We start from the raw sequence: 24,186 nt of genomic DNA on the forward strand, positions 1-24,186 counted from the left end.
AAACACACCCACATGATCTTTTCTAGTAGATCAGAGAAACGATATCTGGAAAAAAAGGGGCAACGCCATCCACTGCAAGCGACATTCAGCATCGCTGAGGGAACTCAAGAGCAGCTGGGATGGCTCCGTGGCTGTGTCTAAATGTCTAAGCTCTCCTCTGTCCAGCTGGCTGCTCAGGTGTGCCTGAATCATGCTAATATGAAGGAAAAAAAAAGCTGAGTGCTTTCCATTTTTAGTGTTCCTTGCATTTTTAACAGGTTTAGAACAATCTCACCGGCAGCTGCTGGCCCACAGCCCGCAGGCACAGAGCCCCCAGCAGCAGTTCCTCCGTTGCTCACCCGGCAATGGCAGTGCCACTCTCTGGATGGGCGCAGGTAGAGCACGGCCGTCACGTTCTCTCTTCCCAGTCAGTCGAGGAGCAGCACCAGCTGCAATTTAAGCTTGTTTGGAGGACTGCAGACACAGTTTTCACCCCTTCAGGTTCATCCCATAAGCAGATTGCAGAGCACGCTGACCACCAGCGCACTGCTCTTCTGAAAATGGCGCTGCTGGTCCCAGCGTTGGTCCCTGCAGCACTCCACGAGGGTCCCAAGCACACCCACACCACCACGCGTACCTACACAACACATCTACAGCTGCACAAACCCCACCACACCAAGCAAAGGGACAAACATTTATATTAAGGTATCTGTACTATGTGTACTACCAGCATTTTAACACTTTGCCCTTAAAATATCTGCGCTGCTAAACACAAAGCTCCCCAAAGCTCCCAAACCCTTCATTCTGCCAGCCTGGGGATGATGAGGCTGTGGAAAGGCCACCAGTAGCCCTGGCCAAACTAAGAGGCCATCTGACATTTGCCACCCCCAACTCCCAGCAACCAGCCCTGCACATTTTCTCTGAAAGGAACAACAAAAAAAAAAAAAAAAAAAAAAAAAAAACCAAGGGATTTTCACAGCAAGAACTAGGCAGAACAAGAGATTTTATTTAGTCTAAAATATAGAGGAAAAAAAAAATAAATACATCCACCAACAATACAAAGAGAAGTTTCCAAATGCATGTACTTTTCTTTCAAGGACTTCCTCTGACTGGGAGAGCAGAGGCAGTCTGGCCCCTCAGACAGCGCCCCGCTGACAGGAGCTCTGCGGTGCCACTGCCCATGACGAGCTCGCTCTCAGTCTGACATTTCATGTAAACCAAAGCAAATTGTCGTGTTTACTCCTCCGACTCCAGTGACTCCCAGAGAAGCCAAGGACACCTCTGCATATGTACAGTGCATTTATTCCTATATCGCCAAGACACAGGCAATTCTGACAGGATTTCCATGGCCCTGCTCTCTCTGCTGCCACAGCATCAGCCCATGTTCTGCCGATTGCCGTAGCCTCTCGGGTGTGTATCTTTCCAGTCATCCCAGTCTCGAGCTTTTTTAAGAGCTTCCTCATCGTCCTCCTCCTCCTTTTTCTCCTGCTGCTGCTTCTGCAACTCTTCATCAGCTGTATCTGCTGAAGGTCAAGAACAAGAGCAAGGGACAGTAAGACAATGGGAAATGACAAGTCGGGGTCTCCAAAGAGAATCCCTCCTGGAGTCAGCCTAGACAACGCAGGAAATGCCAAGGAGCAGCCAAGCAATCCATTTATCCTGAAGCCTAGTGGAGAAAGCCAGAGGGTATTTTACACCCTGAGCACATCCCCCACTCACCATTCTCCTCAAGAGGGTTCACAAATTCTCTATTTCCATTTTTGCCCTACCTCTCCTTACCTGATGGCTTCTGAGGTGCACTCGGACCATGCATTGCTTCTTCCCTCCTGCGCTGGTCATACCAATCATTTACGGTCATAGTCGGGAGGCTAGGATAGCCAGCACCAAACACCCTGCAGGAAGAGAGAGAGGGTCGAGGAAGGCACTTCACGTCCTGTATGAATTGCAGAAACACCAATAACAGCGCACAGAACTACCCCGTAGATCCCCAATTTGTATCGATAACACGAGGCGTGTTACCAAGAAGACTTTGCCCAAGGAGGGTATTTCCACAGTCTGGGCCTTCAGCAGCAGACTGCTCAGTAACACAGCCAGGATAGCACTGCAGGAGTTAATTCTGCTGCTTTAGAGAAAGGCAAGGACTGCTTTGTTCCAAAGATCTCGAAATATTTGTCCAATCCCTAGAAGAATGCTGTCCGCTGGCTCAGCTTGCCCATGAGGACACCGAGAACTGAATCAGGCACAGCTTAGCTAAAGAGGTATCTGTAACCCTCAAGTCAGATAATGTCAAAACCACAAGAAATCTGTTTTCTAGCCCACTTTGTGGTTTAGCTGCTGTATCACCTGCAAGAATCTCATAGCACCATGAGGTGCTGAGATCTTGTTACCCTACGGAAAGCCCTATGGTAAAAAAATTTAAGTAACAGGCTATTGCAACTGGTGGCCAGGCAGGTACCACAGCTTCTCAGCCCCAAAGATGACTAATTTCAACCCACCAAAATCCTCCACAGTTTGTATTAGATTAAGTGACTGCATGTGCTTTTCTATGTCATGCTCTTTATTTTTAAAGAGCAAAGAACAATCCTGTTATATCACATCGAGGTTAGAGGGGCAGAGAAGCCTTGCCTCTTCCACAGCTTACTAAACAGCAAGCACAGGGCCTATAAACTAACGCAGTAATACTTCAGTACGGTCTCCTCTTCTGCCATCCCAACAGAACAACCAGCATTAGCTGAGACTCTGAAGCATGCTGGTAACAGAAGAAATGACAGAAAGTGGAAGAAACGTGTTAGAAGTTTCCCCGTCCCCTGCCCAGATGCACAACACATGCAGTCTCGGTGACACGCTGCCTGACGATAACGACTGTGCTTCTGCCTTTGAAAGAGTATCTTGGGTTTGACGTAGGAACAGAGTGCTGCATCACACCACGTTAAAGTAAGCAAAAACAAACATACTTAGACTGAACAACGTCCCGGGTAAGAATGAAAGGTTTCAGTGGAGCTCTGACTTGCCGGGAAGTACCATGAGGTGGTGCTGAAGACTGAAATCGCAAACAAGAGTCACAAAATAATCACGTAGATAAGAGTCCCCTTCTTGGCTTCCCACCCCCCAGACAAGTTACTAAGGGTCTTGTAGAAAAGAGATGCCTCTGCTGTCACAGCAATGCCCCAAGACGGACAATTCAGCCCTTAATCCAGTTTAAATCATGAACTCCATCTGTGAGCTTCCACAAATCACTTCTCTTTGTGCCTTTGTTACACCCGTTCCGATCAAAGCAGAAAGCTGACAGAGCTAAACCAGATCAGCTCAGATCAAAGCATGAAATACAGCTTATTTTTTCCATGGATCAAACACAGTGCACTCTGAAGCAAGTAGAGCTCATCATTCACGAAGATATCACCCAGGGCACTACAGAAGAGCAGAGCTCTGCAATGCCAGTAATGAATTGCACAAACCAGCCGTGCCAGCAAAGCTGCACTATGGTACACTTAGGCACAATATTATTAATTTTTTAATTCTAGACAGATGTTCTAGGTGAGAAGCATAAAGCCCAGAAACACTGTGCCACACAAGGTTTGTTTTCCTCATACTGAACGGGCATGTTTTTTCTGTAACATCACGATGTTCTGTAGGCTAGAAGTGTAGGCTTGAAAGAAAAAAATCACCAGGGTCTTGTTTTAAATGACAAATGTATTTAGTTCTTTAGAGTTAAGGGTCTGGCACAACCCAGCAAAGCGGAGAAAAGCCTCTGCACACAGATCAGTTCAGCTCTGATGTTCAGTGCTCGAGCATTTTACACGCTGTGACTGTCTAGGACGTGCGATAGCACCAGACAGGCACTAATGCAACAATCAGACCACTGGCTGTTCGGAACCAAACCACGCCCTGTCCATTTATATTGTGCATAAGCTAGACTTTAACCTGGAATTCACAGCACAAAACTTAGGAAACTCTGCTAATGAATTGCTCTGAGGTTCATTTACCCACGACAGTGTCTGTCATCAGGTCTAACCATGCAGAGTTCACAGGACCTGCAGATAGAGAGATCTCATACCTGTTTCGCTGCATCTCTGTTCCTCAGGATTACCATTTCATGGTCAATGCTCTCGATTTCCTCAAAGCTGATGTTGACCCATTTCTGGATTTGCAGTAGGTAGAATTCCCGTATCTGATCCTCATCTGCCTGCCCACTGTCCACAAAGGTTCTCATAGAGGCCAGCCTGTTCTCCAGCTCCTTCTTCTGCTTGTACCTGGCTCAAAGAGAATTAAAGGACATAATTTCGGTAAACTTTCTCTAGCATGGCCCAGATACAGTGCTTAAGTCTGTGTAAGAGCTTTAAGATACTTTCACGTGTTTCAAATGAAAGTTGCATACAGAAAGGTAGGTTCTGATGACTTACTGATCTAATTTACGAAGCTCCTATTGTTAGGAAGTTTTAGGAAGACAATTTAAATTTAAAGACAGGGCCCCTCCCAATTATTTTCTTTGTGCTAAGAGGCCAGCAATCCCAGCTGAGGATTGCTGACACAGAGGGCATCCAAGAGAAAGGACACAGCACACAAGCGTTGTTCTATAAAACAGACTCATGCTCAATAACTCCACAGAGAACCCTTAAAAATACATCTTAAGTACGCGAGCATCTGCCTGTGCTGCTGAGGGGCAAAGCAAACCACTCCCTTCTGGGCTGTTGGCAGCAGGGCAAACTCTCTGCAGACAGCCACTGAGAAGGGCAGCAGAGACGAGAGCTCTGGAGCCGGCGTGAGGATCCAGGCTGTCAGAAAACGGTGATCTTGCTGCCTCTGCTTTTCACTGGGAGCTGACATAATTGCAACGCCTCGCTCTGCAGTCAGGTCAGGTAGGAACCTGCTGATGGCAGGGCTGGCAGTGTGAGGTGAGCACACCCAGACCTGCCTCATGCACAGTGCCAGGCTGCCCGTGCTGCACCGCCCCACAACATATCCTGCTACCCCAAATTCATCCCACCTGGGTTACTTTTAGGACAGAAACTGCGTTTTGGTATTTATGCAATTTAAAGCGTTCTCAAGGCCACCTTGGGCCTGTCAGTGTCACCGCACAAAGCAACAGTTTGCCTGCCACAATCCTCATCCCAAACATGACGGAGGGGCATCGACGGCCCCTGAATTAAAGCTCAGATGAGGACATTTGGAGGAAGCTTCCAGCCTGGGCGGCTTCACACAGTTGTTATTAGGGAGCTGACCGCGAGGAGCTTTAGTGCGACTCCTCTCTGAGGACCGGGCGCCACCACCACAGCCGCAGCCACATCCCCACGACCCCCGGGCCACCCCAGCCCACTGAGGGCCCATTTGAACGCCTTGAACCGCGTTCAGCCCCGGCCTCCTCGCCCTGCTCACCTCTCGATCTTGGCCTGCCGGCCGGCGGCCATAGCCAGCAGGCTGCGCTGGGCGGCGGGGCCGCGGGCACCGGTGCTGCCGGCCTCCTTCTCCTCCTCCTCCTCCTCCTCCTCGGCCCCCGGGGCGGCGGGGGCGGCGGGCGGCGGGGCGGCGCTGAGCCCGTAGGCCCGGCAGAGCTGCAGGAAGCGGCAGAAATGGGCCCGGGCCGCCTCCAGGTGCTCCCGCCGGCGGCTGGCGTCCACCTGCCGCAGGGTGAGGGCGCCCAGCAGGGCGGGCACCGCCAGGTACCTCAGGTCGGCCGACGCCACCTCGTCCAGCTCCTCGTTCTCGCTGCAAGGCACAGCCCCGGCGTCAAGCCCCCGTTTCAGCCTCCCGCCGCCAGCCCCGTCCCCGCCGCCTCCTCACCTGAAGAGCTCCAGCTCCGCCACCATAGCGGCCGCCTGCCGCAGCGCGCCCAGCCCCTGCCGCACCTTCTCCTGCACGGCCGGAGCCCCCGAGGACGGCTCGGTGCCGGCATCCACCTCCTCCCACAGCCGCCAGCCCGTGGCCAGCAGCTCCGGCAGCCGCGCCCCGCCGCCGGGCAGCTCCGCCATTGCCGGCCCGGCTCCGAGCCTCCCCCCTCAGCCCCGCCGCTTCCGCCCGCGCCCGCCCCCGCCCCCGCCGCCATCTTCGTGAGGGCGCCGCCGCCGCCATCTTGGTAGGGGCCCGAGGGGCCCCTGAGGGAAGGGGGGGGTCCGCGCTCGGCTAAAATTGGGCTGCGGGCAGAGCAGCGAGACCGAGGAAGTGTCCAAATCATAACATTAAATCAGCAAACAAACCAGAGAGTCGTAGTGAAGCTGACAGTGCTGGTCCCCTTCGCCTCTTAGCCCCCAATTTACCCCAATTTACACCACCCCCATAAAGGAGCAGATCCCTGGTCTATTTAATTAATAGCATTAAACAATGACGCACACAAATTTCTCGTCCTGGACCACATGGACCTGGGTTGCCCCAAGCCCCTCTGATCACCTCTTCTTTGACTTTCCTCCGCTATCCGCACCTCTGCAGATCATTGTTTTCCAGGTTTGGTTGTTGCTTGTTTAATGGTGCGAGCCTCTTTCCATTAATCTTACCAGTGTGTCTCTTTCCATTAATCTTAAAATTAATCAATTAATCTTAAAATTAATCAATTAATCTTAAAAAATTAATCCATTAATCTTAAAATTAATCTTGAAAATGCAGCAGAAGGCTGGAGTTTGTCTACACAGCACAATGCAGTGCCCCGCATCAGGAGCCAAACTGGAATTAAATGTGTTGGCTCCAGAGACACGAACTAGCAGTGCAATCAGCAGTGTCCTGCCAAGCCCAGCCAAAGATCGTGCTAATGAGCCACCCTGCCCCAGAACCCCACGCCGGTATCTCTGCAGGGTGCTCAGCTCCCTTCCTCGGGTGTGTTTTGCCCATGCGGCTGCACCAGAGGGAGCCAAGCCATCGCTAGCCTAGGGTCGCTCCGTGGGGTCCCCAAGGTCACTGCTGTCACAAAAAGCCTGCCCCAGGTGCTAGGGCAGGAGCTCCGTCTGGGAGGGTAGGTCACACATGGTCCTCTCCTACTATTGGGAGAGCCTTGGCAGCCCCTTAGGATGTCAAGGCTGGAATTCACTAGGGGCTTGTACTGCACACAGCTATCACTGCATAACATGGGATCAGAACTTGGCAGGCCATCCAGGCAACACACAGTGCCCAGCATGGATGCTCTGCAGCAAAGTCCTACATTTTATTATTTAAGTGCAGTGCCCACCATTTCATCTCCATGTGTTGTTTTTATAACAAAAGTAGGATAAGGACCCTTTATCATTTCTTTTTTGGTTAGCTCCTGAGTCCCTTTTAATAGTATCTCTGAAATTAAAACAGGCATCAGACAGGTAATGGTTAAAGCTGGGCTTGTACAAGCTGACGTGCAGAAACACAATACAAGTTAATGACCTAGATGTGAAAAATTTATATGGTGTGATAATAATTCAGGGCAGGCTGGAAGCACTCAACTTCCACAGATGAGTCAGTTTATGACTTAATCTGTTTGTTTCCCTCATGCGTACACGAGATAGCTTGATAAAAAGTTAATCGTAAAAGATAGAGGAGTTGTGGGTTTAGGTTCCTTTATGCCGTGTCCCAAGTACATCCTGACGGGTTTGCTCTCCTGTCATCCTCCTTCCATGTGACTGTTTTGCTCAGACTGAAAGCGCAGGCACCAGTAGTATGAGATATGTCAACAGTTTAACACATCATTCTGTGGTATTCCTGCGCACCAGGCAGGAAGCGAAGAACCACGCTGCACCCAGCAGTGGAAAAAAATAATTAATATAATAATTGGAAGTAGAATGAGGCCAGAAATCTACAGCCATTTTTCCTTCACCAGCAGAAGATGCTATGACACCCCCAGCAATTACGGCCAGTTCACCTTTATCAGAGAGGCAATGCTCCAGTCTGTGCAGCATCTTCCCTCCTCGCATGCATTAGTTAAAATCAACAGTAAACCTATCAAATCATTCCCCCACCTCCCTTCCCAAGCTTTTAAGATTCTAAATTTCAACAGCATTTTTGAGGATCAGAGCAAAAGACACTTTTGGAGTGAACTTCTTCAGTGCCTTAGCCTTTGTGTTACCCAGATAGCCTCAGCAGCTATGGGATTACCCTGCCTATAGAATATCTCTGTTTAATCTTGAGCAAACATCTCCTTTGGGCATTCTTCCTTGAGGCCTTCACCTCTCAGAGCAAGCCAGATAGGTTCACAGGGAGCTATTGGCTTGCTCTCCAAATAATTGTGAATAGGCTGATGATGCAGCACGGACCTCAGCCCACTTCCCCTTCCCTTAAAACTGGAGGCGGGGTGGTGGTGGTGGTGTCAGCTTTGACCCAGATTATCAGGGGCAGCACAGGACAGGCCTCAAGCCACACGTTATCACTGCTCAGCAGCCACGCTGGACTGAGGGAGCAGGAAATCTATGTGAGGCTCTGTTTCCTTCGAGACGGAGAAGGTTTTGCTTGCAAGAGCCAAGTCGGTGAACCTGTCAGCTGGATGGAAGTTCCTGAATCTCCCTGCTAGCAGTTCATTAGCCCTGTTTTTACCCGCTGTCCCAACTGGTCAAGAACAGGTTTCACTTATACCACAGAGGCATGAAATCAGTAAGGGCCAGTGACCAAATTACCTGTCGTCTGCCTGCTCTTCAGCCCCAGCATAAGGAACTGCAGGCACCCACACATCGTGGGCTCATGGGCTTGTGTCTGCCCCTGCTGTGGAGAGGAGGCTGCTCTGCAGCTCCCACCCTGCCGTAGCTCACTTTCCCCAGGGGTGCACGAAGGAAAAATGCTGCTATTCGATGAGGCCATGGCATTTCCTCAGCACTGGCATAAAGGTGATTTGATGAGTCCACCCAGCACAGCCACTGCAACAGGCGCCCTTCAAGCTATGCCCAGGGGCCCTCAGACTGCAGTCTGGTTCCCCCTCTGGTCTCATGGCTGTTACTCACCTACGTTCATTTGTCCCTGTCTCTCAGCTGAAGATCCCCATGAGGGCAATCCCTACTATTACTTGTCATCCTCAGGACATCCTGAGGAACACCCCAGAAATAAAGGAGAAGAGAGATGCAAGGGAGTTTCCTTAGATACAAAGCCTTTACTCATGCTTGTGTCTTGTGGTGCGAGAGTGGAGGCGCCAACCATCCCAAAGGTCAAAGTAACATCCCCCAGATATTTACAGCACTGCAGACGTTGATCAACAGCTCAGCACTGAGGCAGTGGCCCCACCGTGCGTCTTCTCCTTGTTCTAGCTCAGGTCTCCTTGTGATGAGCAGAAGGAAAGAGAAAAGAAAGAGAAATATCCCAGCATGTCCTAGTGTCATTCTTACCCCAAAACTTTTACTTGTTTACCAACATCTTGTTGCCTTGGCTTGGATTATCCTCCTGGAATAAGTTATGCAGCCTCTCTACAGGTACAAATAATAATTAAAAAAAAAAAAAAAAGTGCTTTAGCAACAAGGTCAAAAGAGCCCGTGAAGATCACTCTCCTTTCTCCAGACTTCATTGTCTGCACAATCTAGCCAGCAGGGAAGGATCACGTTCACACTGGTGTTACTCCTTTCAAACACAAACTAAAAGTCAAGTAGTAACTACGGGCAGGCTTTGCAGAGCAAACCCTTTGCCTGGTTCTCAGCACATTTCATGCAGAGGGCTGGTTTTATTTTGTGCGCAGGCCACATTCAGAGCCATCTCTCCCATGTCAGTTCACAGCACCAGAAAGTGAAAAACTTCTGCCACCACCATAGAGAATTCAGCTCTGGGATTCTCATTTCCAGCGACAGATAAACAAAAAGCCACAAGACCCAGGGAAAAATGGCTAGTGACAGGAAAGTCAAAGAGGTAGATCTGTCACATTAGCAGCGAGCCCGACGAGGACTCATGAAGCAGAGGGTAATGACAGCAGCCTACCACAGCCTGGAGAGGACTGATTGTGAAAGTGGGGCAAGAGAAACATGTGAGGATGTGTCTGAAGGGCTGCGAAGCCATAATTGTTACGGAGATCCTCCCGGTGTCATGGACGCTGCTGTCACCATGCCCAGGTTGGTCAGGTCCCGAAGAGGTACCTACCAGGGCCTGAGATGTTTTTTTGGGGGACTGAAGTTGCAGACAGTTAAAGAAAGACCCGCTAGCACTGATTTACTTCTCTGGCAGTGCTGCACTAACTGGTTTTGGAAGCCACCCAAGGGTGATGTCAGGGTCCAGGTTTTCCCATCCTTTACCTTGGAGGATGCTTGTGCTGGCCTGTGCCAGGGGTCAGGGCTCTGTGCTCCCCTGGCAGCCTTTATGCTAGCTTCCCTGCCAGCAGAGTTGGACAAAATACATCCAGTCAGATGGATCCCCTCAGCCCGCGGGGCCAAGTGGGTGGTTTATTCCCCCCAGACCCACTGCCGGATATTAATTGCCTTGTTCTGGCTCTCAGTCCCTGGGAGACTCTTCCAGCCCAGCAGATCTCACAAAGCTGGTGATTCCAGCTGCGGGCCCAGATTGCAACGCTTCCCCCTCTAAACGTTGTCACTTCGCTGTCACCTCCCCACCGCAGCCCCTCCTGCCAGCCTGACCCTCAGCACCCTTCTGATAATTACAGCACTTCCCCGCTGCCCGCAGGACATCAGCAGAGCCCAGTGCCCCCGCCGCACCTCGACCCCTCCAGCTCATCCCTGGACCATGCAGGCAGCTTGAGGAGCAGAGGGCTCCGCATATTCAGCCCTTGCCCCTGCCTTTTCCCAGGCAGAAACACAAACAGGACCTCTCCAGGAGGGGATCGCAACATCTCCCCGGGGCGTTCCTCGCTATTGTGGCTCCTCTCCTCTGCCCCAGGCGCTGTGTGTTTGGAGTTACCAAATGCAAATCACATTTCCCACCCTCCTGGCTGGCTCTCTCCCTCCGCAGCAGCGGCCTTTGCCTGTTTTCTTCTCCCCAGCTCGTTTTGCAATGCCCTGGGGAGCTGGGGGGAGCTGGCAGCCCCTCCTGGTTTCACCTCCCTCTGATCCGGCCCTGCGGCGCCTTTGGGGTGAGCAACCCTCCTAACGAGGTACCTGCACCCTCTGTGCTCCGCCTGGCTCTGGGCACAGAAACCGCAGCCCAGCATCCCTTTTCCGAGGAATGCTGGTGACTAACTCCTAATTGCATTTTAAGAGAGAAGCTGCAGAGAGCTTCGTGGCCTTGCGCAGCTGCGGCGGAAGCCTCGCAGCTGCGGCCTTGCTGTCACCCTGGGAAGGCTGCGTGTCAGCAGCCCCAGCAAGTCAGCGGCACATTAACAACTGATAATGGTAGTTAACTCGCTTAGTTAGCTGTGTGAGCATCTGCTTCACCCCTGAGCATTTCAGCTTCCAGCTCCCAGGCTCCTCTCGAGCCACCTTGGGCTCCCAGCTATTAGTCATTGTTAATAAGGAAACCTGGAGCACATTAAATGGAGGGGATGGTTTACAGTAAAAGCTTATGAATTGATTCTGTGACCCAGCAGAGGCTGTTAAAAATGATTGAGTGAATATGGAAATGAGTAATCTTACAGCTGGACTCGGGGCTGAGCACAGCCAGCTCCATTCAATACAAACCACAAATAACACAAGGCGCACGCAAAGCTGGCCGAGGCTCTCGGGCATGGTGGCAGCTGCAGGAAACCGTCCTGGGACTTCGGTCACATTTACCTGAGCCCCTCACACTGTGGGTTCTCCTCAGCACGTGTGCGTTTAGGCTCGGCCCTTCTCTCCAAAGGCTGCACGAACTGGAGACTCTTATTCCATGTGTGCACTTGGCCAACCCTTGTGCTAAAAGCAGTCAAGGCAACAGAGGGAAGTAAAAGGCAGATCGGGACCCCATCCGTGAGGCACACTTGTTTAGTCCAAACTACAGGCACTAGGATCAGGAAATAAGCCCCAGCTGCCTCAGTTTCCAGCTACCAGAACTTTTATGCTTTGTGTTTTAGGATCTCCCCCCCAGGCTCATTTTCTCTGTGTATGGCAGGGAGCTGGAGGGAGGTGGGCTTAGGAAACACAGAGGGCTGTCGCAGAGGGGAACGGTACGATAGGTTTATTTAAGAAGCACAAACTGGAATCCTGCTTACACCAAGTATGGAGACAAAAGGCTTGTTCTGATGTCCCTGGGGCCCTGTCCTCTCTCCAGGCCAGTGCCAGCTCGCCTGGTATCAAAGGGGTCGGAGAAGTGGGCTGAAATCTCCTCGCTGTGAGAGAATCAGGTTGTAGGGGGGACTGATGGGCGCTGGCTCCTGGAGCCATACCTGGTTCTGCCTGCGTCCCAGCCGTGTCATTCCAGATGCTGCAGAGGGCACTGTAGCAGTGTTTGCCCACCAGGAGGTTTTAATGGTGCTGGGTCAACCCCCAGCAGAAACCTGCTGCCAGGGGAGCTGCCCGTGACCCCCTCACCCTACGCAGTTTTCCTCCCCTGCAGCCTCCTCCCGACGGGCAGCTCGCTCCCCCCTGCCCATCCATCACTCCTGGCTTTCAGGCCACTGCCAAAAACCTCCCGCGACAGGACAATGGCAGCCCAGGGTCCCCATTCACCCCTGGAGAAAAGGGCGAAGTGACAAATGGACGGTCCCCAGCTGGAGACGGGCACTGGATGCCCCCGCTGTGCCGCGGGAGGGCAGCCCTTTGTCTTGCTCCGGGCAGAAGGGGCAGAGGTCGGGCTCGGGGTTTCGGCTTCCCATCATCGCTCAGTTTGGGGTCTTCCATGGCAGTGCTGGAGCCGGGGCTCCCAGCATAGTCCCCTCCTTGCCGAATTTAGCGCATCCCCAGCGGCTGCTGCCCAGTCTCCAGCTGCACCCTGGGGGAGCCCTCCCGTGCCCCGTGCCGCCCCGGGCGCTATTTGCAGACGTATTTCTCCACCAGCCGCCGGCACCTCTTGCACGCCACGTAGCAGCACCAGTGGTACCTGCAGTGGCACCTCTCCACCACCTCCTCCGTGTAGGCGTTGTAGCCGCGGCCGCAGCACAGCAGGTCGCAGCCCTCGCTGCCCACCGAGCTCTTGTTGCACTGCCTGCCCAGAGGAGAGAGGTGAGGGGTCGGGACCGTGCCTGCCCATGCAAGCAGCACTGGGGGCTGCACAAACCTTCCTCACACCCCCCTGCCACCACGCAAAGGGATCGCCCTGACCGCCACCGAGCACTCCTGGTTCCACGTGCCGGATGGAAGCTCTGCCTGGGAGGCTGCCAGAGCACATCTGCAGCAGTTCCTTACCTGTCCTGCGTCCCCAGAGACCCCAGGGGGACGTTGGGCACGCAGTAGTCGGGGGAGTTGATGAGATAAACCAGATGCGTCTCCTTCAGCAGCCTGACGCCTGTTTCTTTGGGTACCAGCTGCTTCCTGGCCCCGATGAGCCGGTGGGTCACCCTGACGGCTGCCAGGTACTTGGACTTGAGCTCGGATGCGATTTCGCCCAGGCCTGGCAGCCCCTTCCAGCAGGTCTTAACCGAACAGGAGCCCGAAACACCGTGGCATTTGCACCTGGTGTCCAAGGAGTCACTCAGCACCTGCGGAGGTTGGAAAGAGGATGAAAGTGCTGCCTGGGGCTGGCGCCCACCACACCAATTTGGATGAGCATCCACGGGAAGTTTCAAGAGATGAAAGAGCTCTGCTGCCACCCGGGAGAGCTCCATCTTGTTTAGGGGTGGAAGAAAACAATGCTACTGGGACAGCAGAGTGCCTGCTTTTAATAAATATTGAGGGGTGATAAGCACGTAACCCTTGGGAAGGGTCTGCAGGAGCTTGTGGTGGGCTGGCAACATTTTTTTGGGGAGGAGGAGTAAGGGGAATGTCTCTGCAAACACATCTACCTCCAATTTAACCACGTAGGTGCCTCCTCACTCTAAGGACGGCACCCCCTAGACTGCCTGGGATCCCCCCCCGTAGCTCAGCCCCCCTGCAGCAGGCAGTGGGGGTCCCGGCGCACACCCACCTGCCTGCCCGCCGCGCCGTTGTGCAGGTTGACGGCCCTGAGAGCCGTCCTGCCCGGCCCGCTGGACTTCACGGGGCTGTCGGCAAAGGCGGCACCGAGCTGGAGGCCGTAGCTCAGGTTGTCCCCGCAGCCCCCCCATCGGAAATCGGGGCCCGGCGCCTCAGAGGGGGCAGAGCCGCAGGAGCAGAGGGGCAGCGACCCCGAGGCGCAGGCTCGGGCGATGGCGTGGGCGACGGCGGCCGCGGCCAGGGCGTGCACGAAGGCGGACTCCCGGGTCCCTGAAAGAGAAGGGAATCTCGCGTCCCACAGGGGAAGGAGGCTTCTTTTGTTTCGTGCGACGGGATAAAGCTACGAGCTGATGCCCTTTGGGGGCTGTATCTTTAGCCTGTGCTGCTGTTGTGTCCTGCTCGCAGCATACAGCCTGATTTCCCCTTTGTTTGCAGCCTCCAAAAGCTGTTTTTGCTTGAGTGTGAGTTACTCCTGCTGGTCTAAGTGGCACGGGATTAACAGCGGGGTGATGGCAGCACATTTTCTCCAAAGGAAATCCTAAAGCAGGTTTACAGCGCAGCTTTTGCACCTAAATCAGGACTGACACCCACCGTTAAAGCCCTGCCTAAGGCACGGCCCGGGGAGCTGCCCGGGGCAGCAGGAGGAGGAGGTGAGCACCCGAGGGGAGCCCCCTTTACCTCTCAGCAGGTCAGGACCGAAGCTGGGGGCGCGCAGGATGGAGGAGCAGTTCCACCTCATGCCCGCGAAGGTCTTCTGGCAGGCGCTCACGGTCTCGGCGGCCGCCCGGACGACGCTGTGCATCACCTCCAGGTTCCTCCGGCACGTCTGGAAGTGCTCGGGCACCACCCCGGCCAGCAGCCCGCAGTGGTGGCTTTCGTCCCAAGCCACCCCGCTGCCGCTCTCCGCCAGCCCCCTGCGGGGACAGGAGAGGGGAGAGGGGACCGTGGGCACCGGGCTGGGGGCCAGGGGATGGGGACCGCAGGTGACGAGCAAAAGGGGACCTGGGGAGAGGGTGACAGGGGACAGCCCCGCTGCGGGGGACCCCCGGGGAGCCCCCCATCCTTCCTTCCCCTTTCTCCCTCCCCCCTTTGCGCCCCGTTACTCACAGCCACTGGATGGCCGCGGCGAGCCCCAGCTGGCAGAGCAGCAGGGTGGGGGGCACGGCGGGGTGCCCCATGGCTGGGGACAGGGCTGGGGCTGGGGAAGGGGCCGGGATCAGGGCCCCCGCCCCCTTTATACCCGCGGGCGCTGCCGTCCTGCCCCCCGGGGAGGGGAACAAAGGCGGTTTCGGGGCCATTCACAGCCCACAGCCCTCGGGAAGGCTGCCCCAGCCCCTGTCCCCCAGCCTGGGTGCCTGGGGACCCTGCTCGTCCCCAAAGTGGCATCTCCTTGGGGAAAGAGCCACGGCTGCACAGAGCAGCTCCATGAACGTGGTGGCAGAGGGTGCCTGGGTGCCCTGCGCCCCACCAAGCGCTCCCCGGCCACAGCCCAGCAAGGCACGGGGGAGGCCCCGGCACCGCAGGCGCTGCTCGCCCAGGTGAGCGGATATCACCTGTGGCATCTCCAGGAGAGCCATTGGGCTGCAAAGCAAACACGTGTTTCTTTGCTCAGCAGATAAAAACTTGTCCTTGCACGCAGGGGACGCTGGCAGGAGTCAGAAAGGGATGACATTAGGAAGGGACAAAAGGGGTTGGCAAGGGCTGATGCTAATTTATCTCTTTATGTTTTTTTTTTTCTCCTTATTTTCTTTGCTCAGAGCTTTAAAAAAAAAATAAAATCCATTTTCCTGGACCCAGAGAGAGCGAAAGCCTGAGCTGCCTGCCCACTCTGTCCCCACAGCCCCACGGTGCCGGGGAGGACTCGATGGCAAGCAGGGCTCCAGATGTGTGCGGGTCAGCCAAGGGCACGGACGCTGCTCTTGGGGGCCCGGAGCAGCCCCAGCCCCCGGGGGCTGGCAGAGGGAAAGCTGTGCGGGCTGTGGGCACTCTGGGACCCCCATGCCCCCGAGCCCAGCGCTGCTCCAGCACTGGAGCTAATTGCTTGTGGGGAAATCCTGCCCCCAGACAGCCGCTGCGGGGCTGTGCTGGCAGCCAACCCACGCTCCTGACCCATTGTCTCCGGCGGGGCACCAGCAGGGGTTTCACAACCCCGAGGGCCAGGCTGCTGACAGCCAGGGCGAGCAGCAGGGGCTGCGGGGAAGGGACCCTGCGTGCAGCCTGCGAGCAAATTCCCCGTAACCTGGTTCAAGCACTGCTGCAGGGAGGCGATGGGATGCGGTGCGACGTCTCCCAGCTCCGCACGCTGCTGTACGCCCTGCACAACGAGGCTTGAGACAGCCCCAAAACTAAAGGCACCCATAGGAAACAGGGAGAGGAGGATTTAAGTTGGGGTGGTGCCCGGGCACTTGGTGCCAGCGGGCAGCAGCGATGTGGCAGGGAAAGCAGGGCCTCCTCGGGCAGCAGCTGCTCTGTCTAGGACTTCTAGTTTGGGATTTCACTTTCTCCCTCGCTGTGCAACTTCCCTCCTGGCAGGAAGGTGCTTTCCCTCTGCAGGGCTGCGCTGGGCGCCTGCTGAGCATCCCCCCCGTGACCTCCCGCTGACTTGCTGGCCCCTGAACCAGGGCCAGGACACGCAGCCTGACTGGGTGACCTTCCCAAACCCCTCTCCTGCGCCCCAAAGGCCGGGGTGCTTTGTGCCTGGGCAGCGGCCCATGAGGAAGGGTCCCCGAGGAAAGGGCCGAGGTCACTCCCGAATCCCAAGCAGAGCTACGAGGGGCTGGGCTAAAAGAGGGAAAAGAAAAGGAGAGGCACAGTTTTATGGCTCCCTGGATTCAGCTGGTCCCGATCCCTTTAACCTCCCTGCTCCTGGCTGAAAATAAAGCCCTAAAAAGCAGCACCCGGTGCTGGGCCAGGCACTGTGCTGCGTGGGACGGGGCTGCAGCTCCACGGCTGTGGCCACCAGCTCGGTGCTGCTGCTCTGCGCTCTGGAAGTCCCTGATATTTTTTTGACATCCCACCTTCCCAGCGTGGCTTTTTGCAGATCCTTCTCCTACCTTGGCCAGAATCAGCTGCGGTGTCCCCACTTCTCCCTCCCGCTGGCCCCGTACGGGCCCTTTTCGCTCCGGCCCCGAAGATTCTGATCTTGTGAAATGTTTTCCTCTGTAAGTTCCCTTTCGCAGCCCTGGGGAATGGGGAAATGCCTTGCGCCTGGAGGGGGACATCGCGGGGAAATCTGAGCAGCTTCTGGAGGGATGAGGAATTTTTGGACCAGGAAAAGCTGCTCTTGGCGGGGCCGGGAGGGGATCGGGTGCTTTTCCGTGCATCACGAGCGCAGCCTCGCAGGGAAGTCAGCATTGAACCCAGCACACGTTGGAATTGCCAAGCAGAGATAACCCTGCTGCTGGTGGTGGTGTGGGGAGGCTCCTGGGCTCTGCGGGTGCCTGGCTGTTAGCTGACAGCACCAGCCTGCTGTGCTGCGAGGGCGCATCGCTGGCCCACGTTCAGCGTGGTGTCCTCCAGGGCCCCGGGGCTTTGCACCCCAAATTTTGGTCGTATTGACCTGGGGCTAGGTGAAACCGCAGCGCTGCTGGAGCCACGCTGGGTCTGAGCGGGGTCAGAGCTTCCCAACCGGGACAGAGCTCTTTGAGGCCGTGCTTTGTGCCAGGCCCCGATGGGAGAGGGCATGTTGCCACCTTCTGGCCAGCGGCTTTGCTCTTATGGGCCATCACCTCCCTCCAAATCCGAGTCACAAGTGCTGATCTCCGAGGGACTTTGTTTCCTTGGGTGTGTTTTTGGACGCAAGGTGACCTCGGGATGCAGGCGGGTTCCTGAGAAACCGCTGCCAGCACAGGGCACAGTGTCCGCAGGCTTCTGATGCCAACCTCCGTCTGCCTCCTACAAGAGGTGATTTTCACCGATCCCTCTTCGTAGAAAAGTTTAGCGATGACTGAGCAGCAGGAAAAAAAAAGGCTTCCTTTTAAAGCAAACGCAACGCTTCGTTTGATGTCAGTTCCTCTTAGCTCCATCCTTGAAGCAAGCGCAGGGCGAGCACTAAAAATACCCCTTCCACTTCCACGTCGGGCTGCCGCGGGGCAGCAGGAGGCTGAGGAAGGGGGTTCCCAGCCCAGCAAAAGGCAGCTCCTGGGGTAGAAAGTGAAGCGGTGACCAGCCGGGTCCCTCCGGTTTGTGAACTGGGCAAGCACGTGGCGATCCCTCACCGCGCATCGTCCCGGCTTGCAGTCGCTCGGGAAGCTTCGAAGCTTCACCTGAGGATCCTCCACGGGCTCCCTCCCACCAGGTGCCCCTCTCAAGCCCCTGGAGAAGACAGTGCCCTCCGCACCCCACGCTCACCTACCCGCTGGGGAGGAACCCCAGCCCTGTGTCTGGGAGGCTGTGACAGCTGCGGTGACGCCGGGGGTGGTGGCAGGCGGGCATCCAGCCTGGCTGTGGGTGTCCCGGCCACCTTCAGCCCCGTCCTGGGGACACGGACAGGACCTGGGCTGGTGGCACTGGTGGTGGCCACGGTGGCAGCAGGTGACGGTCCCGCTGCAGGACGCTGCTTTCCCGCAGGGAAACCGCCCCCCTTCCTCTTTCCGACGCGCTCGGGCGGTGACCTCAGCACGGGATGGATACCCAGAAGCGCTCCGTGGGTGGCAGCGACCTGCCAGGAGCTGCTCCATCAGCTCAGCACCCCCAGGAGCACGGGGACGCCTCCTGCCCTCTTCCCCTCCGTGCCCAGAGGGTGCTGTGCCTGGACCAGCGGTGCCTGGCAGCTGGGATGGCTCACGCTGGAGGGGAACGGGGCACCTGGGGACATCTCCGTGCTGCTGGGATCGGGGCCGGCTGCGGCAGCACGCCCTGTCCCCAGGGCCCCAGGACCGCAGGGTGGGGGCACCCAGCTGCACAACATCTGCCTGCGAGCCCGGGACGAGCGAAGCTGCCGCAGGGTTTGGGAGCTGCTTTCCCAGCCCCTATCCCTGCCAGCGTCTGCGGGCTGGGCAGGCTGCGTGCCGGAGGTTCGGCGGCAGGTCCCCGGCCGGCCGGAGCCCCACCAGAGAGGAAGAAAGTGTCATGAATAACACGCCCGGCCTCGCCAAGCGGGATGGAAATAGCTGGCGGGAGTTGTGTTGAGTCACGCAGAAGGGGCTGTGGCAGCGAGCGATAATGGAAAGCAGGGGTGGCAAAGTCCTGCGAAAGGGAGGGACCGGCCGCTGGCACGGGGAAGCTGCCACCAGCCCCTTGTCCCATCCCGAAGAGACATCAAACCCAGCCTGCCACGGGGAGCCCGGCTGCTGTGCCGGGACGGTGCTTCCTCAGAGCCCGTGGGAGCACGGAAACATCACCCCAAAAAAATGCAATAAAAGGGATACCTTCGGCGGTGGCGAAAGGGTGAATCACGGAGCAGGGGAGAGGGGCAGCACAGCACACAGTCCCACACCTCGCAGCACCCCGAAGGGCATCCCTCACCGAGAAAAAGGGAAAACACCAAAACCGTGCTCTGAATTCAGGCTGGTCGCAGACAAGGTAATTTCCACATGAGTTAGCAGAACAGCTAGCTGGGAATTCCTGATAAAATCTATTTTGCTTTGAAAACGGACTGATTCAGTGAAATGCGAAAGCTTTCCACTGGAAAGAATGAGTTTTGCTGGATTTCTCAACTAATTCTCTAGAAAAGTTGTAAATGGTCAGAAGATTTTAACCACCACTGCTCTATGTCAGGCTCCGATTTATACCCTTACAGCTTGGCACAAACCCAGGACATTTTGACATAATCATTTATTTGCTCAAACCTCCAAATTCTACAGATCTCTTAACCTCGGTTTGAACCAAGAAGAAGCTTCTCCAGGCTTTCTTTTCCTTTGTTAAGGCTCGTTGCCCCCTGCCCTGGCAGCCTCTCCAGCCCCTTGGCTAAGCCAGCAGCTCTCTTCCACCCCTCTTACCCTGCACCACGAATCTTTTTGCTGCCAGAAATGCCCTTTGCTTCACAGTAAGACCATGATAAGCTTGAGAAGAAAAAAAAAAATTAAAAAAAAAAAAAAAAAGGAAAGAGGTAATTGGGATTTTGAGTGAATTCCAAGCCCTTTTGCTCTCACATCCCCCAGCACAACAGGTGTGTGGACGAGGAGGTGGCGCGCGCTGGGCCGGCTGGGGACTTTCAAGGTGGAAGCAGAGAGATGTGAAACACGAGGTTTTTGGCACGCCCTGATCTTTTCCCTTTCCCAGAGCTGGTCCCCGGCCCTGGATGGTGGGAGAGCTGCGAGGCTGTGCAGGCAGCCACCTTCTCACAGCAGCTTTCAGCAGGGACAGAGCAGCACCAGCTGGGTTTTCTTCTCCTTAGTGCTGAAAACGTTGGAGGGCAGGGCAGGACCCCCCCTGCGGCTACTTATTTAAGTATCATTTAATTCTTAATTATTTAATTTCTTCCACAAAGTAGCGTGGATGGGGACACCTTCCTTCTCAAGAGCAAGGGGGCTGCAGGAACCCAGCCCCTCCTGGTGCCTGCCCAGCGCTGGGCTCAGCCCCGACGTTGCTCTGCAAACCACGCAAGATGTGGAAACGTGTGCCCAAATTAATATTAATAATAATATTAATAACAATTAGCATCCCGACCAACAGCTGCAGCTCCCAGCACCCGCCTACACTTTAGTGTCACCGTCTGCTGGCCTCTCCTTGGCTGCCTGCCCCGTTCTGGGATGGGGCACGAAGCCGCCCCCACTGCTGCCCCGCACAGCCCCGCACCCCGGCGGCTTCTGCCCCTTCCTCAGGAGGCAGCACGCGCCGTAGCCCAGGCACAGCAGGATGCTCAGCACCACCACCAGCACCGGCAGAGCCCCTCTGGGACGCGGGCAAGGCCCCCAGGGGTGGCTGCTGAGCGGGGCCGAGAAGTTGCCGCGGCGGTGGCGGTAGGCGCAGAGCGCCCGGTCCAGGTCGGGCAGGCGCACGCGTGCCGCCCGCAGCACATCCAGCCAGCCCAGCCCGCAGCAGCTGAAAGGGTTCCCGGCCACCCACAGCACCCGCAGGCTGCGAGCCCAGCTCGCCACGGCCAGCTCGGCCAGCGCCGGCAGGTTGTTGTCTCGGACGTCCAGGCTTTCCAGCGGGGAGCAGAGAAGCCCCGCGGGCAAAAGGCTGAAGCGATTGCCCGACAGGTCCAAGGATTTGAGGGCGCCCAGGCAGGGCAGCTCCGCCGAGCCGTCCCCCATCTGGTTGCCCCGCAGCCAGAGCTGCTGCAGGGAGAGCTCCACACCCCCCAGGGCTGTCCTGGGCAGGGACAAGCCCCCGTTCTCCGACAGGTCCAGGGAGAGCAGCGAGGTCTGGTTGAAGGCGTAGGGCTGCAGCCGGGTGATGTTGTTCCTGGAGAGGCTGAGGTGCTTCAGCTGGGGGACGTTGGAGAAGGCGGTGCAGGGCTCTGCCCCCCGAGGGTCCCCTCCCGACGTCCCCCCACGGTCACCTCCCCGGCTCTCGCAGGGTTGGAGGCTGTTGGAGCCCAGGTCGATCGTCTCCAGCTGGGGCAGAAAATCAAAGAACCAAGGCGGCAAGGCGCGGAGGAGGTTGTCGTGGAGGTCCAGGGAGCGCACGGAGAGGGACACGTTCCCCTGCAACGTGGCCACGCTGTCCCCTGCTGCGCCACCTGTAAGCGTCTCCCTCGTTACGTCCTGGAGACAATTCATGGCCACGCTGAGGTTGTGCAGAGAGCTCAGGCCACGGAAGAAAGCAAATGGGAAGAGCTGCAGCTGGTTATTGCTGAGATCCAAGTTGGCCACGTGGGTGAGGCCAGCTGTGGTGCCCGAGGACCCGTTAAACCTCCCCATCTCGTCGTAGTGCAGCGTGAGCGCTGCCGGGGGGCCTGAGCTCGGGGCCAGCGAGGCAATGAGGTTGTTGGAGAGGTTTAAGTGCGTGAGGTAATGCGCTCTGGGGAGCTCCGGAAAATAGAGGAGCCTGTTGTGGCTCAGGTCGAGCACCTGAAGCAGGAAGGGTTCCTCGCCCTCCTCCGACACGAAGAGCTCCAGGGCGTTGTGGCTCAGGTTTAAAACTCGCAGCTGCCTGAGGCTGAAGCTGGAGATGCAGTGGAGGGAATTGAAGGCCAGGTTGACCACCTCCAGCTCCTCCAGAGCCCCAAAGGCTCCCTCCTCGATTTCCATGATGTAGTTGTTGCTGAGGTTGAGCTCGCTCAGCCGCGGCGTGCTCCAGAAGATGCCCGCGGGCAGCCTCGTCATCCTGTTCCCGGACAGGTCCAGCTTCTGCAGCGTGGGGAGGCTGCTGAGGTACCAGCCCGCCACGTGGCTCTCCAGGTTGTTTGCCGACAGGTCCAGCACCTCGATGTTGCCGAGCAAGCCGAAGGCTGGCCCGTTAGCGAGGTAATTGCGGTCCAGGCGGTTGGAGCCCAGGAGGAGAGAGCGCAGCTGGGGGAGCTGAGCCAGGGCGGCCCCCGACACCGCCTCCAGCTGGTTGAAGCGCAGGTCCAGGTGCTCGAGCTGCCCGAACCCACTCATGTGGCTCTCCGACAGGTTTCGGATGAAGTTGTTGGAGAGCTCGAGGTACTTCACTCCTTGGCCGAGCTCCTCTGGAAACCTGTGCAGGCCGGCACCCTTGCACGACACCTTCGTGGGGCTCTAGGGAGAAGCAGGAAAACCCATCAGCATGGGACAGGGCGCGCAAAGGCACCGCCAGCCAGGGGGTGTGCTCCTCTCCACGTGCCTGAGCGATGGGAAGATGAGCCCCGTTCTGTGTCCTACCCCCATTGGGAAGGGGCCAGGCCACCGAAAGCTGCTCAGGAGACAAGAAGCTTGTCTGCAGGGCCGAGGGCTGTCAGAGGGGAAGGAGGACGTAGCCTTTTGCTTTTGTGCTCATGGACGGTGCAGTTTTCTGGTTTGTGGTGTCCTGTGATGGGGTGGCACCGAGCCAGTGGCCTGGCTCACCTGCTCCTGCCCTGGTGCAGGTTGGTGTCACCGATGGCACCGTTTTGGTGGCCCACACCCCTCGGGCTGCTGGCAGGCATCGGATGGCTTCTGCGGGTCGTCACCAACACCCCGAGCCCCAGCCCGCGGGGACAAGCGCTGTGCAGAAGGGAAGGAAAACCTCTGCCTGCTGCTGTCTGAGCAAGGAGAAGCCTCGGGGTCTGGTTGTCCTCCCAAGCAGCCCCGCAAGCACCACGGGCAAAAGGGCAGGGGCAGCACTGACAGTGCCAGAGCATCCCCGTCCCCTCCCTCCAAAGTGGTCCCCTCGGAGGGCACCCAGGGCATCGTCGTGGTGGAGCAGGGGGACACTGCTTGAGGTGCCACCAGCACAGCAGGACGGGGAGCGGCTGGGAAGGGCCCCGGGCAAACAGGCTGGAAGGCAGGAGAGCCGAGGAGAGGACGAAGGTGGGAAGAGAGGGAAGGAAAAAGGAGACAGAGGCCGGCTGGGGACAGATGGAGGGATTTGCGCTTGGAACCTGCCTGCGCTGCGCAGCGGGACGGGTGCTCGGGCCCAGCTCAGAGCCATCGGGGAGCGCTGGGGCTGCGACAGCCCTCGGAAAGAGCCTTACCTGCTGGCACGGCAGGGGCTTGGGCCTCCCCGCCCAGCCAGGCTGGGCTCTGAGGATGGCCAGGAGCAGGCAGAGCAGCAAGCATCGTGCCCCGGTGAGCCGGGCTCCCAGCTGGAGCATGGTGGGCTGCGGGCGCTGCCAGCCCTGCCCGCTGCGCTGGTGCTCTCCGGCGAGCCGGGCTCGCTATAAATAAGCCTCGGCGTGGGATGGGGGAAGGAGATAACGCGGGGGGTGTTCGCAGCTACGGAAGTGGGAGAAGAGAGACATACGACTACGGAGGGGAAAAACAGTGCACGAAGCCACAGGGAAGGGAAAGAGAAACCGCTGGAGCAGGGAGGCGGCAGGGCTGCGCAGGGGCTCAGGTGATCGACCGAAACCGCCGTGGAAATCAAGTGCCAGGGAGGAAAGCTGCTACCTGGGAAAGCCGAGGGTTGCTGCGGGGCTTCTCCTGCTCTTCTCCAGTTTCCTCTCCCCTGTGCCAGGGCTGGGCTGTGCCCGGACCCCAGCAGTGGCCACCAGGACCCCTGGGACCCTCTGGGACATCAGGGCCGCAGCAGAACTCGGTGCCCAAAGGAGAAAATTCTCCCCCTGGCCCTACAGCCGGGGCTCCCCGGTGACACCTGTGTGCCCTGGGAACCAACCTCTGTGGCTTTCACTGCCCAGTCCCTGGGGCAGGGGGTGCCCGGCACAAAGCAGAGCCCTCAGAGGGGACCAGGGGTGATCGCGGCCCCTGGCACTGTCAGCCCTTCCCCTGTCCCCAGCGGGATGCGCAGGGCTGGGCTCCTCCCCGCCACGTCCCCGCGTCCCCAGCAGGCCTGGAAAGGGGCGGCTGTG

The 24,186-nt window shown here is 57.0% G+C and overlaps 3 protein-coding genes across 4 annotated transcripts; all 3 read right to left on the reverse strand.

Annotated features, from left to right (window-relative positions):
• Window positions 1-949: 949 nt before the first annotated feature.
• Window positions 950-5,957, reverse strand: IGBP1 (immunoglobulin binding protein 1). Of its 2 annotated transcripts, none has more exons than XM_084293813.1 (6): window positions 5,758-5,957; window positions 5,353-5,682; window positions 4,034-4,229; window positions 2,934-3,019; window positions 1,759-1,871; window positions 950-1,499 (listed from the first exon to the last, which is right to left on the reverse strand). In XM_084293813.1, exons 1-6 carry the CDS (start codon window positions 5,943-5,945, stop codon window positions 1,354-1,356), a joined length of 1,059 nt encoding a protein of 352 aa, XP_084149939.1. In that variant the 5' UTR covers window positions 5,946-5,957; the 3' UTR covers window positions 950-1,353. The 2 variants fall into 2 exon arrangements, with proteins under 2 accessions (XP_084149939.1, XP_084149938.1); XM_084293812.1 differs by having other exon boundaries at window positions 950-1,502.
• A 6,771-nt stretch (window positions 5,958-12,728) lies between these two features.
• On the reverse strand, window positions 12,729-15,022 carry LOC311213755 (protein Wnt-11b-like; the record flags this gene model as incomplete). The annotated part of the gene is made up of 5 exons (XM_084293968.1): window positions 14,937-15,022; window positions 14,508-14,743; window positions 13,822-14,099; window positions 13,104-13,396; window positions 12,729-12,903 (listed from the first exon to the last, which is right to left on the reverse strand). Exons 1-5 carry the CDS (start codon window positions 15,005-15,007, stop codon window positions 12,729-12,731), a joined length of 1,053 nt encoding a protein of 350 aa, XP_084150094.1. The 5' UTR covers window positions 15,008-15,022.
• Window positions 15,023-20,464: 5,442 nt separating this feature from the next.
• On the reverse strand, window positions 20,465-23,486 carry LOC311213947 (transforming growth factor beta activator LRRC32-like; the record flags this gene model as incomplete). The annotated part of the gene is made up of 2 exons (XM_084294288.1): window positions 23,353-23,486; window positions 20,465-22,438 (listed from the first exon to the last, which is right to left on the reverse strand). The coding sequence occupies exons 1-2, from the start codon at window positions 23,470-23,472 to the stop codon at window positions 20,465-20,467; spliced, it is 2,094 nt and encodes a 697-aa protein (XP_084150414.1). The 5' UTR covers window positions 23,473-23,486.
• Window positions 23,487-24,186: the final 700 nt, after the last annotated feature.

This window comes from Netta rufina (genome assembly GCF_964035555.1).
Source record: "Netta rufina genome assembly, chromosome: 12".
Classification (NCBI taxonomy): domain Eukaryota; kingdom Metazoa; phylum Chordata; class Aves; order Anseriformes; family Anatidae; genus Netta; species Netta rufina.

Excerpts from the sequence above, each read along its gene's own strand:
- IGBP1 (XM_084293812.1), bottom strand. The coding sequence starts at position 5,945 with ATGGCGGAGCTGCCCGGCGGCGGGGCGCGGCTGCCGGAGCTGCTGGCC. Across the intron at positions 1,872-2,933 it reads CGGGACGTTGTTCAGTCTAA|GGTGTTTGGTGCTGGCTATC; the intron begins GTATGTTTGTTT and ends CTCTTCCTGCAG. Across the intron at positions 1,503-1,758 it reads TGCACCTCAGAAGCCATCAG|CAGATACAGCTGATGAAGAG; the intron begins GTAAGGAGAGGT and ends CTTGACCTTCAG.